Source organism: Ctenopharyngodon idella, chromosome 20 (assembly GCF_019924925.1).
Source record: "Ctenopharyngodon idella isolate HZGC_01 chromosome 20, HZGC01, whole genome shotgun sequence".
NCBI lineage: Eukaryota > Metazoa > Chordata > Actinopteri > Cypriniformes > Xenocyprididae > Ctenopharyngodon > Ctenopharyngodon idella.
In genome coordinates, this window is record NC_067239.1 from 13,339,090 (window position 1) to 13,356,471 (window position 17,382).

General features: G+C 36.9%; 2 protein-coding genes across 2 annotated transcripts in view; one reads left to right on the plus strand and one right to left on the minus strand.

The window, feature by feature from the left end:
* The window catches only part of rngtt (RNA guanylyltransferase and 5'-phosphatase), a 133,417-nt gene extending 127,663 nt beyond the window's left edge, over nt 1-5,754 (minus strand). Inside the window, 5 exon segments of the mRNA XM_051874160.1 lie at nt 1,481-1,490; nt 1,492-1,570; nt 3,942-4,045; nt 4,130-4,239; nt 5,372-5,754. Of these exon segments, the coding sequence (XP_051730120.1) occupies nt 1,481-1,490; nt 1,492-1,570; nt 3,942-4,045; nt 4,130-4,239; nt 5,372-5,435 (367 nt within the window). The 5' untranslated portion in view covers nt 5,436-5,754.
* Nucleotides 5,755-6,218: 464 nt separating this feature from the next.
* pnrc1 (proline-rich nuclear receptor coactivator 1) lies at nt 6,219-15,974 on the plus strand. Its single transcript, XM_051874159.1, has 2 exons — nt 6,219-6,703; nt 14,894-15,974. Exons 1-2 carry the CDS (start codon nt 6,482-6,484, stop codon nt 15,329-15,331), a joined length of 660 nt encoding a protein of 219 aa, XP_051730119.1. The 5' UTR covers nt 6,219-6,481; the 3' UTR covers nt 15,332-15,974.
* The last annotated feature ends 1,408 nt before the right edge of the window (nt 15,975-17,382 follow it).

Consider the following 17,382-nt stretch of genomic DNA (forward strand, 5'->3'; position numbering starts at 1 on the left):
TGGAAATGCAAGCCGGATCAGGGTTTGCCGCCCCGAATCAAACTGTACTGAACTGAACCGTACCACTCGGAGTGGTAAACAGACCTACAGTAGCCTACCTGAAAAGTGTAAAGCACTGTTTATTTCATTTATATCTTTCTAATGTGTCATATTGTTTGATTGCATCTTTGCTTATTTTTAGTAACAAAGATAAAATAAAAAAAATTAAAATTAATATAAAATTAATAACTACATTGTGATTACAAAATTACATTTATAAAATAAGATTTTGGCCATGTCACCCACCCTTATCCCAGTCTATTCAGAATGTTGTGAATGTTTGATGATTGATAATGTGACAAGATTGATATGTGACTTTTGGAAGCATTTCGGTTAAGACACACTGTAGCATGTAATTATTTTTTTTTTTTAAATAAAGGGGAGGGAATGGTCAAAAACAGGGCAGAAACAAGTTCTTGGTCAAGCAAGTTTTAAATATTATTTTTTGTTAATTAATTCATAAAACATCAAAGTTCTGTTATATTATTCAATTACTTTTATGCCCGGTTTCACAGACAGGGCTTAGACTAAGCCAGGAGGATTAGGCCTTAGTTCAATTAGGGCATTTAAGTAGCTTTTATAAACGTGCCTTAAAAAAACATTGCTAGTGTGCATCTTGAGACAAAACAATGGCACTGACATATTTAAGATATGTCAGTACAAGTTGCTTTTAGTTCAAACAGCTCAAACATGCATTTTAGTCTAGGACTAGCTTAAGCCTTGTCAGTGAAACTGTTTTAGTTGTTTTTTTTGCCGTAGTATCGATTCGGTATCAGTATCAAGGTATAATTTGGGTACCATTTTTTTTCTTTTTGGAGACTATGGCCCGGTCCGAAATGGCACCCTAAACCCTCATGGTCTTCCTCTGAGTCTGCACTTTTGTGACGTAATGCCGCTTTCACTGCCGGGTCCACTGTGTAGCTCGCAGACTTACTCAGCTCAACTGAAGTGCACATCAAGGGCGCATAGCGGCCGCAAAGGGGGTGCTCACGAGCACCCTTCTGAAACCTAAAATGATGAATGGGACACTCTACGGTCCCATGGACTTAACAGACACGTGCACGTGGCAGCCATTGTAAGTCCACAAGACCAAAAGTGCATAGAAGTGTACCATTTGGGATTCAGCCAGTAACTTCATTTATCTGCACTTTAATCTTTGCAGCCCTTTTACATTCACAAACAGCTATATTAAACACTGCTTGAAAGATTATATCTGATAAAACATAATAGGGGCACTTTAAAACCTGCAGATAGTTCTTTATGTGTGAAAAATAACTCTTCAGCACAAAAGTCAAATGGACAACTTTGAAAGTACTTTCAGCGAGACAAACTACATGTTGCGTCGGGCCTATAGGACACGGTGTAATCATCGGAATCAAGGTTGAAGGTTTGCAAAAACAAAATCAAGCAAAAGTGTCAAAGCTGAGCTGGCTGGTCTTACCGATGAGCTCAGGTGGGCGTCTTCTCTATGAAGTGCTCGCACAGTCTGATGAACATCTCTGTAGTCTCTACTGTGGGGCATTCACCATGACTGAAATAGACACAAACACATTGATTTTAACATGACAGATCAAAGCTAGCATGTCAGCTACAGCAGAAAGGCTGCGAATGGCACTCAGACATCCATTAGCAATAACATCATACTGCAGCCAACAGGTCTGACGTCTTTCAGTGGCTAGAACAACACCATCTTCAGCAGTGAAGAGATCATGTTCACACAGAATAAAAGTGACACAAAGGTTTATTCATACTAAGAGTAAAATTAATAGGCAGCCTGAGCATTCACATGCTTTCATGCTAATTCAACACGATAAAATTAAGATTTCACACATTTTAATGCTAAATATACTCTTTGGAAAGTAAAATAAGCCCCAGAGCCACACACACAAATTATATAATCATCATGAACCAATGGCAGTTTGAAGTGATTAACAGCCGGCCCCAAGTTTTGCACTGGCAAGCTGTTTCAAAACAGAATCGAACTGTAAAAAACCATCCTTTTGGAAACATTGTATAAAATTTCATCAATTGAATTTTCGCCTAAAGTAGAACTTAAAATTCATACAGCGATTATCCAACTTTTTTTTTTTCAGAGCATGATGTCAGATGGGTTGTATTTCACATTTAAGCAGGTGAAAATATATTGTATAATTAAATACAGTTGCATGAAAAAGTATGGGAATCACTTGCAGAATCTGTGAAAATGTGAATAATTTTAACAAAATAAGAGAGATCATACAAAATGCATGTTATTTTTTTTATTTAGTACAGTCCTGAGTAAGATATTTTACATAAAAGATGTTTACATAAAGTCCACAAGACAAAAAAAATTGCTGAATTTATTAAAATGACCCTGTTCAAAAGTTTGGAAACCATTGGTTCTTAATACTGTGTGTGGTTACCTGAATGATTTACAACTGTTTTTTTGTTTTGTGATGGTTATTCATGAGTCCCTTGTTTGTTCTGAGCAGTTAAACTGAGCTCTGTTCTTCAGAAAAATCCTCCAGGTCCTGCGGATTCTTCAGTTTTCAAGGATTTTATGCATAATTGAACCCTTTCCAGCAGTAACTGTATGATTTTGAGATCCATCTTTTCACACTGAGGACAAATGAGGGACTCAAACACAACTATTAAAAAAGGTTCAAACATTCACTGATGCTCCAGAAGGAATAGTTGTGTTTGAGTCCCTCAATTGTCCTCAGTGTGAAAAGATCTCAAAATCATACAGTCACTGCTGGAAAGGGTTCAAATATGCAAAAAATCCTCGAAAACTGAAGAATCTGCTGGACCTGGAGGATTTTTCTGAAGAACACTGGGCAGTTTAACTGTTCAGAACAAACAAGCGACTCATGAACAACCATCACAAAACAAAAAAACAGTCGTAAATCATCCAGGTAACCACACACAGTATTAACAACCAATGGTTCCCAAACTTTTGAACAGGGTTATTTTAATAAACTCAGCTATTTGTCTTGTGGACTACATGTAAACATCTTTTATGTAAAATATCTTACTCAGGACAGTACTAAATAAAAAATAACATGCATTTTGTAAGATCTCTCTTATTTTGTTAAAATTATTCACATTTTCACAGATTCTGCAAGTGGTTCACATACTTTTTCATGCAACTGTACATATCTATATTGACAAAAAAATGTCACGTATCATTTTATTTGTGTCCTTTTTTTTTTCACATTGGATCAACACCATCCTCAAATGATCAGTGAGCATTATTAGCACAGCTACACTGTAGAAATATAACATCAGAACATATCAATAATACAGATTTTCATGGAATGTATGTCTCGTTCACCAATTCAAAAAGCCTCTTCTTATTAAAAAGTTATATGAATAATCATAATATGCTTAAGTAAAATGTTTTGAAGTCATGGGAAATTGTCTGTTGATGGCAAAAAAAAGTCAGCTGTTAGAACCTTTGAATATTTGGACATTTATTTATAATAATTAATTTATATAAAACTTTTAATTTTGTTTAAAAACACTGTATTGTATTAACCATAAAAATAGGTATACAGATTATATTTTATTTTAAAACCTAATTTATTACATTTTTCCAAAATGTTTATTTTGGCTGTAAAAAAAAAAAAAAAGTGACAAAGTTGCAGTTTACAGTTTGTTACCCAATGATTTCTTTATTTATTTTATTTGTTTTTTTATTTGAATATGTAAACTAGATGTCATGTTTTGGTTATTTATTTATATTCATTTTAGTAGTGCTTTCGCTAATTTTTTAAACATTGTACATTGACAATAACCTAACAGCAACCAAAATGAAACACTGCAAAGTGTTGTATGCTTCCTGGGATCTTCTTTTATGCACCATTACATTTCAAAATGCAAAAAAGAAAAAACACAGCATTCATATTCTGAGCTTCACATACCCTTTACAGGAAAGTTTCACGTATTTGATTCCTTCTTTTTCTATCTCGGCTCGATCATAGAAGCGGCTAGTGTTCGTCAGGTCCACCAGCAAACCCATCTTCACCTGAGGACAGGTCAGAATCACATTAACACAGCTCAGTCAGAACATAAAGTATTACATATCAGTTTAAGAGGAACCTCCATATACCTTCAAGCTTTTGAGATAGTTAGACAGCATGCTGGGATGAAACCTGTTCTCCTCAGGGACTTTGTCATCATACCGTGGTCCAAGCATGGTTTTCATGGGCAGAAATTTACCTGAATAGAGAAATCATCATAGAAGTTCATGTCATGACCTTTAATAAACATGATGGTTTGGTTCAGTGAAACCTTTATAAAAAGTACTTCTATGGTACCACAGTACAATAATGGTATTGGGCGGTAATACCATAGTATTCAAATAACTTTACTCTAATCTTAGATTCTAAAAATAATAATTACATAAACTAAATGCACGAAAAAGTAAGAACACTGACTTTAACATTAGACATTAAGTTTATGTAATAATAAACGCTGTTCGTCAAAGCAATTTTGCGTTGTTTTTTATTCTGTTTTTGCCATAATTGACACGAAAACACGATATGCTCTCGTTGTGTCGTGGCGACATCATGTGGTCAGCATGTGAACGTGATGTCTGATTGCCTGGAACTCACTGAGGTCTGAAGTGGGGCATTTAATTTGGGAAATTCTCACGTCCAACCTCGTCTGGAACGCAGCATTATCTCATAAATATTAATTACGTCATAGCATATAGCTTCTCATATTCCTACACCATAGTACGATTCATTAAAATCCTACCGACGTCTCGGCCTCCTGATTTGCCTCACGCTCGGCCTCTTGAATTGCCTCTCAGCAAATCAGGGAGCCGAACGTAACATTACGTGATTAATATTCATAAATCAAGCCCTCGCCATAGTAGAATTCGTACACATACACAACTCCCGCCTCTTTTCCAGTGACGTAACTTGTGTTGATCTGCGTGTAGCGAGCTAATCTGGCTAGCCACTCAATTTTAAACCAGACAAAACAAATACGTTTAGAGTGGCCCTTGTATCTATTTTGACGTCGTACATGCTCCCATTTAAAAACACACGTAAATTAAGTTCATTGGTTAATTTTGGCAAAGTTATCATTGGTTAATTTTGGCAAACGACACAGTGCACTGGTCAGTGCTATAAACAAGCACAGGCTAACTGTATCTATCTGTTAGACCGAAAGCATTTAGAGTTTCAATCTGGCTTCACTGAAGCTGCAGTCATACAGCTCTGGGCTTGAGTACATTTATGCTCTCCATAACAGCCTAACTTTAACAAATCATTGCATTATTGAGACTGAGTGTGGATTAATAGACCAGCTTTATTGACAAGTAGGCTATCTGATAGATGCTCACCAGCCACAGGTTGTCCTCTTCTGGGACAATTCCTCCATCGAGGAGGCGCTCCGGTTTGAGACATGCTCTCGTTTCGAGATGAGCGAGAGTCCGCTTTCAGCTGCTCCGGAGCTCAAGCCTGTCGAGCGGGCTGAATGAGCTTCTGTGATCCGCTGCCTGGGCCTTTGACACAAACCCAGTACTATTAGCGTTTCACAACGTTATCAAGAGCCCCGCGCTGTATAAAGGTTCTTCCTCGGGTCAACTTTCATGAGATGAGCTCCATGAGACGACCGCTTCTCAAACCTTGTTCAGAAGTAAACAGTAATTCCCCACGTTGTCCGCAGTTCTGTGCGTTACCCACTAAAACCGATAGCAGTGACTCGAGGCGAACAGTAGAGGGTGCTACACATCTAGATAGATAGATAGATAGATAGATAGATAGATAGGGTCCCCATGTAGTACGCCTTCTCGCCCCTTATATGCGCTTTAGTAATGTATATGTATGTATAAATATGTACGTATTTATCATAAAAATTTACACGTTACCTCTTTTTATAATTACTTAAAATACAATATCGTTCTGTTGTAATGTGTTTTGTGTATGCCATGAGAGATCTGTTTCAATGTCTATGTCAGTTTCCACTCATACAGTAGACTGTAGAGCCACCAGATAAGCTGCTCAGCACAAATTAAAACACTCGACTGACATTTGTTTTATACGGTCAATACTTTTGGCGAAAGTGTTATGACTTCCATTTTTCTTATATTATTCTATTATTAATGACAGTATTCTATATTCTTTACAGAATGTTTTCTAACGTCTCAAATCTTTTTTTTTTTCAAACCAATATGATGTAATATATGGCGCATGCGCGGTGTGCAGCACACAGCCATTGCTAAAGAAACGGCGATGTAGTTACATTGGACCTCGTTATAAACGGCTATTTTTATAGTGTTAGCTAAGACAGATTAAAACAATTGATTCGGATAACTTCCTCGACTGTCACCTTTTGCGGACCTCAAGATACGACCGAGAGCTGCAAACATCCCACATCATCATCACCATCAGTATTTGTTTACATCTGGGCGTATTTGATACAAAGTTATCTATATAGTGAAGCTGATATCATGCTGGGCGATGCTTTTGGACATCGTGTTGACTCAAGCGTGGAGAATAAAGCAATGAAGATAAGTAGATCAAAACAAGCGCTCTTGAAGAAGAGAGGACGAAACGTTCACAGTAAACACAACAAAGCATCAGCAAACATCAACAAAAGAAGCTTTAAATCCCCATTAACCACCCATGAAGAGCTCAAACCAGCTCATTCTAAACCAGCCACGAATAAACAGGTAACATGCTTTATTATTGGCCTGGTAATAGCAGATTTAGAGCATGTGCCTTTGGCGCTTCCGCATTTTCAGTGTTCTTTACATTGGACTAAAGGCTGATAGTATGTTTAGTCAGTGGTTAGTTGGTTACTGTGTGATTGTTAATTCTGTTAATAGTCTGTAAATAGGTTGGTTTAGTTTAGTGGTTAAAGCTCTGGGTTGATAACTGAAATGTTATGAGTTAGAATCTCACGAGGCTTGATCTATAAATCAACAACCTATGCTCTTGAATCCTGGCAGACACTACTGATCAGCATCAAAAGAATGACTGAATCTGTAATAAGCTTATGACCTCTATAATTAGGGGCTCAATCACAGAAGATGTTGGAACCATATCGTGTTTTGTACTGATTCTTTTTTTTCCCCCTCTTCTTCTTCTTCTTCTTCATCATCTTCTTCTTTTCTGCTATAAAAATGTATGGGATGTCAGAGACCGTAAATCGTAGAGACCCCAAACTTGGCAGGACCGTCCCAAATGTTTGCATCTGCTCAGGTGCAAAGACACACATCCGTCCAACACTATAATACGCCAATTTGCATTTTAGATCTTAAATCTGGAACCCTGGAGGCTAGAAAGAAGATTATTTTTTCACCTGCATTTTTGCACATAGCAAAATATTTAGATTTGTCGTCGTATTGCGAAGATATGACTGAATTAACAGTCTGGTCCTTCTCACTTTTCATGAATTGACCTTCATCTCCTGAACTCAGTGTCCAAATTTGAAAGGGTTAGTTCACCCAAAAATGAAAGTTCTGTCATTAATTACTCACCCAATCTTTTCTCTTTCCTGCAGTCTCCTACTCTGTTGAAGTAGTAAGCACTGTGCAGCGCTTCCGTGTTTACGTCAGAATGCTGGCTCAGTATTGGTTAATGCTGTGCATGTGAGCAGCACGACGCATGAGTCTGATGCTGACGCAGGAGCCGGCCAATAATGAGTCATGTCATTTTTGTGCACAAAAAGTATTCTCTTCGCTTCATAAAATTAAGGTTGAACCACTGTACTTTGCGTGCAGAATTATTAGGCAAGTTGATTTTCTGATCATATTTTTTTTTAATAGCTTACCAATTCCAAACCATATTAATCTTAATAACTACTATTAATTTTGTATTTAATCATTTATAAGTGGTATATAATTGAAGGCTGGAAATGAAAAACACCTTATATTCAGGTGTGCATAATTATTAGGTACGTTTTCTTTTACAGATAAATGGAGCCAAAAAAAGACATTTAACTCAGACTGAAAAGTCAAAATTAAATGCCCATGAGAAGAAAACATACCTAATAATTCTGCACACCTGAATATAAGCTGTTTTTCATTTCCAGCCTTCATGAACAATTATATATCATTTATAAATGATTAAATACTCAATTCATAGTATTTATTAAGATTAATGTGGTTTGGAATTGGTAAGATGTGCCTGGAAAAAAAAATATGATCAGAAAATCAACTTGCCTGATAAATCTGCACGCACTGTAGTCACGTGGTCTTACGGGATTGGAACGACATGAGGGTGAGTAATTAATGAGAGATTTTTCATTTTTGAAAATGAAAATTCTGTCATCACCTACTCACCCTCAAGTTATTCCAAATCTGTATGAGTTTCTTTCTTGTATGAAATACTATGGAAGTCAATGGCTACCGTCAACTGTCTGGTGACCAACATTCTTTAAAATATCTTCTTTTGTGTTCAACAGAAGAAATAACTTCATACAGGTTTGGAACAACATGAGGGTGAGTAAATGATAACAGAATTTTAAATGAAAATTTGAATTGTCCCTTTAATAAAACTCATAGACCACAGGACATTCTGAGGACACATAACCGTATGATCAGTGAAGCTGAAATCTTCTTTGGTTGGTGTCATAACATTTCCTATAATGTGACTCAGCTACATTAAAAAAAAAAAAAAAAAAACATGGCTGCCAACAGCTAATCAAATTTCAGCAGCTAATAACTTCAATTATGAAGGTCCAACTATGGACATTCAATACAATACGAAAATTTACATTTTTTTACATCATGTGAAAACTAGTATGTGTACAAAATTTTGTGAAAATAGGCCAAAAGATGGCACTGTAATAAGCAACATTTTCTCTGATAAATCTGCAACCTTACATGATATAATCAAAATTCTTGTTTCTTCTAAATCCTTGCTTTAAGTCTTAAAGGTAGAGTAGACAATTTGTTTTATGAACACTTTTTGTTATACTGGTTGAAACTCTCTTCACATCCTCATAGCAATCAATGATAGAAGTGGTCTCAATATTAAAACATGTACATATATCTTCTGTGGAAGTCTCAGGACCAAAAAATGTTTGTCCGATTCGATGTCCTACCTGCCTATCAACATATGTATTTCCATACTTCCATGCACCCTGCTCGTGCAGATATCACAGGTCATGTGTGCGTCCCATGAGGCTATGAAGAGTTGTAGACAGGAAGTCACCAATCACCACAAACAAACAGCAGCCGCCTTTTACAGTTCCTCCTGAACCAAAACAATGAGCTTATGCTGCGTTCACACCATTTCGTAACCAGTGTTGGGGGTAACGCATTACAAGTAACTAGTTAAGTAACAAATTACTTTTTCAATTTATAACAGAATATCTAAGTTACTTTTTAAAATAAGTAACGCAATTTACTTTTTCACATTTATTGACTGACAGCTCTCCTGCCCATGTTGAGAGAAATAAAGTGCAGAGGTGTTGTGTGCGCTGTGTGAACATGATGTTATTGTAGTTCTAGACTAAATGTAAACATGCATTTACTCATCTTACTTGCACGAAAACATTCAGTATTCCTCAAAATGAATAAAAACAGTGAAATGCAATCTCAGAATTTTATACAAACCTGCAATAATTATCTATATTAAATTACAAAAATATTCTTTATGTATTTAATCTTTTATGTATTTAATGTCTTTGCTGTTGACCTTCAATGATCTAAATTTAACCATTCTAATAAGCAGAAATTAGGCTACTTTAGATTAGATTTAGAAATAACAGTGTTGAACTTCCTTCTCCTGTATCCTATTCTTAGCCCAGGTGAGAAAAAGTAACACAAAAGTAATGTAACGCATTACTTTCATAAAAAGTAACGCAATAAGTTACTTTTGTAATACAATATTGTAAAACATTACTTTTAAAAGTAACTTTCCCCAACACTGGTTGTAATGTAATTACAAGCAGGGGCGTGTTTAGGTTTTTGGGGGCCCTAAGCAAATCTCCGGGAGGGGGCCCCGTAATCGCGTTCCAGGGGGTGGGAGGGTCTAGTTTTTTGTAGTGAGTATACTGTGATTTTTCCGTCCCAGCCTCATACTCAGCCGTCCCAGAGCAACACCCCATAAGCACCACCACACTCACTAATGCATATAGTATACATGTAATTGAGAGCATTCTGAAAGACTGCTTATGTGTGTGTTATCAACATTTCAATTTATTATAAGCAGCACAAAACTTTAACAGCCAATGACATTTACAGCTGGAGAGACTGGACTGATTTTTCTACTGTCTAGTGTCAATCGCCATCTAACCCAGCCAGTCAAGATCTACATTTAGCCTTAGATGTTATGAATATGGTCCCTGGAGCATAGGTTTTATCAGCAATTTTCAATGCACATTTAAGAGTGCAACTGCAAGTTGCAACCATTATTAACAATAAAGATGAGGCTTCAGTATGTCAAAATAACACCCTGTTTTGCACCATTTCCTGCCAGTCTGTCATCATGGTTATGCATTTTGATTCACAAGCTTGCAATTCGATTCGATATCAGTTATTTTGGATACTGTATATCAGGTACAGTATATGGCAAATTTTACTAATGCTGTATAATATACATGGGAATCAGTTAGGCTGCTACATTAATATTTGAAGGTTAAAATGAACTGATTTGTATACAAACTTAAAAAAAACACTTAACAAAATTTTTATAATAATAATAAAGTTATAATAGGCCTACTAACTTTAACATTTTTTCTACTCCAATTCGTTTTTTGAAATATAACCATTTAAATGGTGGCTGTCCACTTGATGGATTTATTCAAACATGCATTATATAGGCTATTAAAGAACATTAAAAAATATAATTAATATGTAATATGGTGCATAGCCATTATTTAGCTAAATGTTCATCTCTAGAAGTCATTTTTCTAGCTGATTAACGAGTTTATGGTCACTAAATATGTTTGTTCTGAGGTAAATGTGAAGTTTGTTTGTTTGTTTACAAGCTGTTAACGTCTTTCCGCGGTTAAAACACTGATTAAACAATTACACGAGACATGATACGGATTTCGGTAAGTTGAACTGTATCTTTTAACATACCTTTAGATGTTCATGTCGCGCTGTAACTGGTATTAAAGCGGAGAAGAGGATCAGTTCATGTGCACCTCAGGCTGCCGCTTCTCTTGAACTGAGGCAGCGATCACGCCACATTAAAAGAGCGCCAGATCCGTTTCCTCGCGCTTTTTTAAATGGGTACACTAAAATCCTTGACCTTTGTGGGTATACGGCATATACCTGCGTATCACGTAGACTACACCACTGGGGGGAAATCGCGGGGGCCCCCTGGGCCCCACGCAATTGCGTGCTTTGCATGGTGGCTAAACACGCTACTGATTACGAGATGGCAAACCGTGGCGTTCTACCCAGAGCTGTTCACGTCCTCAGGCTCGGATTTATGCGTTTCTACAGTACGTCAACACTATCAACGCCGAAATGAATCTGCAGTCAGGTGGTTCAAGTAGAGCGCTGTAAGTTATTTACGTTCATTATTATTGTAATGTTATGTGCTTTGAGACATGAGGCACGTCTCTCATCTCGTGACACTTTGCAGACTCTGCTGTGTGCATTCATGTGTTTTGGAGGAGGCGTGGTTTTGGTGGATTTTGACATAATTTAGTGTGTTTTTGTCAGTTCAAAAATGATAGGACATTAGTTAATTAAAGAGAACTCAAATCGGTACAGGTGCACTGTCTGAAAAATGGCTTTCTGTGCGCGTGTTTCAGGTGTGTGCGCGCACAGAAAGTCGCTTCACAATGTGCCAATACCGGATTGAGTTCTCTTTTGCCTCTTATCCAAAGAATGATTGGCTGATCATAGGATAAGCCTACTTATCTATCGCTTCATGGAGCTGGTGAGCGCAACCCACATAACAAGATCATATGTTGCCATGACTAGCCAAAGGATGCCAGAAAAAAAACAGATGTGGCGTTAGATGTGTTATATATTACATATTGTTTCAGCACCAGTTAGTTCTCACCACAGTTTTTAAAAATGCTACAGAAGTGGGCATGGTAAGAGACTGACAACACAACAATGGCTTCTGATTTAGACAGTTTTATTTCACTCTCATTGAGTTGAAAGCATCAACGATTCCCACAAATTCGTGCTGCAATTCACCATTGCACGCAACAAACTGAACAAATATATTATACATGGTTTGGAAGCTCATTGTAAATTATACAAATACATACACATCCTGTGACAGCTAATTTAAAGCATAAATAAATGAACATTTGTTCACATTTGTACTCTGCATCAAACATAAATATATGAATACGCTGTTGCATCTTTAATAAATTTTGAGGCTTATATTTTGCTGCATTTTTATATGCTGTTTTAAACAGTTATGGGGCTGTAAAGACTTACACTCACAGTGTGGATGAATCGTGTTTGTGTCGAAGACTCAGGATCTATTGAAGAGAACTTATGTGACGCACAAACTCAAAACAGCAAAAACAAACACTGATGTTTGATCCATGAATGCATCTCTGACTTACTGTTTGCACAGTTTTAAGATCCTGTCATAGGAAATCAACGCATGCTGTCATGAATAATTAAGTGAGGTGTGTACTCATAGGATAAGGACATGCAGTCTCGTGAATAATTATGAGACACCGCAAAAGACCCCCTACTTTCCGCCTACTGACCTAATGCGTAAACATTATGGGAAACGCACTAGCCGTAGCCAAATGGGATTTAAACTTTGTTGGCTGAAGACCCCAATTTGGTTTTAAAAATGTACCAAGCATAATGTTCTCTCACCATTCCTGATTTCTAACATGCACTCGTCTAACATGCACGTTTGCGAGGGCTTGCGGATATCAGAGCAGAAACGAAAGCTGATGCTCTCCTTATGTTTTTCCGTTGTCTCCAGTCGCATTCATATGTATATCACATGAGTTTATTTCAACCATTAGATCGAAAGATCTGAAAAAGCCCATACATTTACCTGCCCATAGACCCTCCCCTCAAAGAAATCAGGATAGAAGTGGTCGAAAGTGGACAGAAGAGATGGATTAAAATACCAGGTGTAAACGGCTATGTGTCTCCCTTGTCTACTTGTGATCCGATCGACCAAAACACATCTTAATAGCAGGTGTGAATAGGGCCTTACATTTCAGTATCAAATTAGGCCTCTCTACGTTTTTTATGTAACTGATTTAAAAAAGCTAGGAACAGCCTTAAACTAGGAAGACTAGTCTTAGCAGTTTATGCAACCAGCCCCAGATCACGTCAGTAAGGCCCCGTTTACACCCTGTTTTAGTTTGAAAACTAACGGGGTTGTTTTTCAGTGTAAACGGACCAAAACCGAGACTTTTAAAAACGAAGACATTGCTGTCCACATTATGCTTCCGGAACATGGACAATAACAGACCAGGGCTGCGTTTCCCAAAAGCATCGTAAGCTTAAGTTGATCGTGGAGACCATTGGTGGCTATTGCTCTATGATCAACTTAGGCTTACAATGCTTTTGGGAAACTCCGTTTTAAATCTAAAACGCACTAGTTTAAACAGAGCCTAAGACACTGTTTGTTTATTCACTTCATTTTACTGCAGATTCGTTTTTAAACAAGACACAGTTCAACATAGGCTTTTCAGAGAGACTGAAAATAAAAGATGATGCAGTGATAACTACATTGGATTCGACAATAATGTTGCAACACACTGCAAATGTCAATGTATATGTTTTTCACTTTATCGAAAAGGATGAACTAATAATAGCCTACAAGAATATCAGTGAGACAAATGATGGTACATTCATTCATAATTCCGTTCACACGAAACGCCATCAAGTCATCCTTTGCCAATTATAATTGTAGTAACTCCAAGTACTTAAACTTTATTTGCCACAACCAAGACTTATAAAGCATTAGGGCTGGGACGATACATTGATTCTCGATCGATACAATAAATCTGGATCGATCCTGATATTTTCTCTCTCTAATCGATTCTGAGCTTAGTTTTAACAGCAGATGGCGCTCTAGGCTAGTTTTTAACCGCACACTCAAACGCTCACGAAGAAGACTGCTGATCAGCGCTCTTGCGTTCGGCTGAGTCATGTAAGTGGTTAAATATACTTTCACCTCGGCTCTGAATGCTTTTATGATGCGAGATTTGTAATTCGCTTCAACCTTTTTGAACTTCATGAATGATTATTTTAGGTTTAAGTGGTGTGTGTAAAGGAACTGGAAGCAGGCAGTGTACGAGTGTTTCTAAAGCACGTATAGTAGTGCCATCTGCTGTTTAAAAGAATCAATTCGAGAGAGAATCGCAATACATCGGAAAATATCAGAATCGCTCCAGATTCTTTGTATCGTGAATCAAGATTCGATGTATTGTCCCAGCCCTATAAAGCATATGTAATATGTAAAATGTTTCAACTACGTAAAAAGATATTTTTCAACATCAGAATTTTTCAAAACAATTCCACACGTGTAATGGTGGGGATGTTGAAAATTATTTGAATATGCAAAAGCACCCATTACTAAACATCACAAATAATTTCACCACAGACACTAGAAATAAATGCATATGAAAACAGGTTTCTGGGCACAATATGAATAAGAGAACTATGAATAGAGATCAGATCGGCTGTGTTGTGCGACTGTTGTCTGACACAATCCTAATGGTTTCTTGGGTTACGCTTTATTTAAGGTGACGTTGTTACATTGTAACTACACAAATAAGTACTGTGTAATATTAATTAACTACATGTACTTACTATATGGTTAAGGTTAGGATTGGGGTTTGGTTTAGGATTAGTTACTTGTAATTATGCAGAATTTACTGTTATTACTACATTAAGTGCTTGTAACGTGTCATTATATCATCTTAAAATAAAGTGTTACTGTTTCTTGTTTGTCTTCAGCAGCTGAAGTCAAAAACAGAATGTGATGAACGAGGAAGCCAGTCCAGCAGAGCATCTGTCCACAGCTCGAGCAGGCTTGAGCAAACCACAGAGAACCTGAACAAACGAAGACAGTGGAGCAAGCAAAGAAACACGCCAGACAACACTCAGCTTGCCAAAAGACACCAGAACTCCATGAACACAGAGAAGAGCCCGCTGTACCCGGCTGAGGGCCTCAAGAGGGTGAACGCTTACCTTCCTGAGCTTTCATCGGAGGCAGATAAGACGTATGCTGGAGCAAAGTTCAGCGAGCCGCCCTCACCCAGCGTCCTACCCAAACCACCCAGGCACTGGGTGGGAGATTGTGTTCTCCAACATACGGCTGCACAGCACGACTGCAGCAAAGAGCAGATGTCTGAGCACCTGAAAACCTTGCTGAAGGTCCACGCAGAACCCTGAAAAAGAATGGGACTCTTTAGTACATGATACGGACTTGTAACATCTTGTTGCAAAGAACTATTGAACCTTCCAGTTGTTTCGGAAAGCAACCTTGAGTTAAACGTGAAGACTTGTGGAAGTGTAAAAATACTGAGTCTGAGATTTAATATGTGTATATTTTTTCATGTTAATTTACTTGAAAAACCTATTTACTTTTGTTACTGAAACTCATAGTGCTGTATCATGTTTTTTTTTTTTTGCATTCATGTAACACCAGTATATGTGTTTGAAAGTGTCTTCGACAATAGCCATGAAGAATTAGACAGCTGATTGTAAGAAAATGTTTTTTTTTTTTTGTTTGTTTTTTTTAAACCTTATATTGAAGCACAGTGGACAGCAACTTCTTATGTCAATCTTCAAGCAATGATATGTTTTATGTCAATTGCAGTTTGTTTTTAATTGACTGAAGAATGTACCATTTTGTACATGTCTGTTAGTGTTGGGATGTCACGCTTGATTTTAAACTCTTCAAACTCATTTTCTCACTGCCTTTCAATGACAGTCTTTTGTATCATCTGCATCAGTTCAAAAGGAAAAAAAAATATACAATAATTTTTATCTTTTTATTCTGCTCATTTTGAAATAAAGAGTTTTGGTCCCCAAATTGTTTTTTGCATTTTAGACTTATTGGTCTGTTGATGTTTGTGTGCAGTGTGTTGCAAAAGTTTTCAGATCCTAATGCAACTAATTATCTCATTACTGAATAACCAATTTATCACAGCTTATTTTCTAAGCGCTCAAAACTAATTATTCTTGCATCCAGTCAAAGGCCAATAAACCCCTCAAGTTAAGGAACCCCTTAGAGATAATTAGTTTATGATTTTAACTAAAGTTTTTTTTTTTTTTTAATCTTTGTTACAACCAGGCCCAGCCCACAATCCAACTGAGTATCTGGAATAGTGTGAAACTTACTGTAAATAACTGTGTTTGTGAGAAGACATAAAAAAGACATACCAAATACAATTCTATGTTGTATTTTTAACACTATGTAATGTTCTACTTATTAAAACCAAGTCAAGTGTTTTTACGCATTTTACATTTATTCCAAAATAAATGTAGGCAGTAACAATTTAAACAATACATATTTGTGAACTACTGTTCATCTTTTCTTTTTAATAGTCAACTTATTTTCAGCAGTCATCAAGCTTGTATACACTGGTCACAGACACAAAGATGTACCTTTAATTTTCCCAAGCTGATTGCTCACTAAAACCCCCATGTTTTCAGGCCATTTCAAGTTTGATTTTGAAGTGACAAATAGGTGATATCTAAGTGGCTGAGTTGTTTACTTACTTTTTAATTAGTTTTCCCATTACCACCATCATTGTCTTCATTCGGGCCAATTCGGGAATGCACAAGAAAACAAGACAGGATTTATCTCACGAACCAATCATATCTAATCATAACCGATCATATCCAATCATAGCATTGCCTCCTCTCACGTGACCTTCCCCAATTCTTTCTCAGTTACCCCCCATCAAACTTACCGCGCGCTTTGGGGGGGTCTGTTATACGTCAATGAGCTGAGAGGAGGCAAGCCCCCCCACTGTAACTTTACCTGTGGTTGTAATATATATATATATATATATATATATATATATATATATATATAAAGAATTAGAATATAAAGAAAAGTAAATAATAAAAAATAAATAATATTTTGTTCTATTTCATCCATATTTGTGTCAGCCTCGCTTGAGGGTGAGCTGTCAGGAGATTTTTTTTCAAATTAACACGCTCCACCTACATGCAATCAATCCACTAAATACAGGTGGAATACTGCTGGCACATTCTCTTTTTTGCCTCCTAGAAGAGTGGAGCTGTTTAAGGGAAAAACTGATCGGAACCTCTTCTCTTGGCTGGGAGAAAATTACCATTTAGGCGTTGCAGATTATTGAACTAGTGAGTACAAAATCAGCCGCCACGAGTGTTGTGTATATATATATATATATATATATACACACAGTATTTAGAACAGCACTGGAAGCCTCTTCTCTCTCAAGCAACAAGTT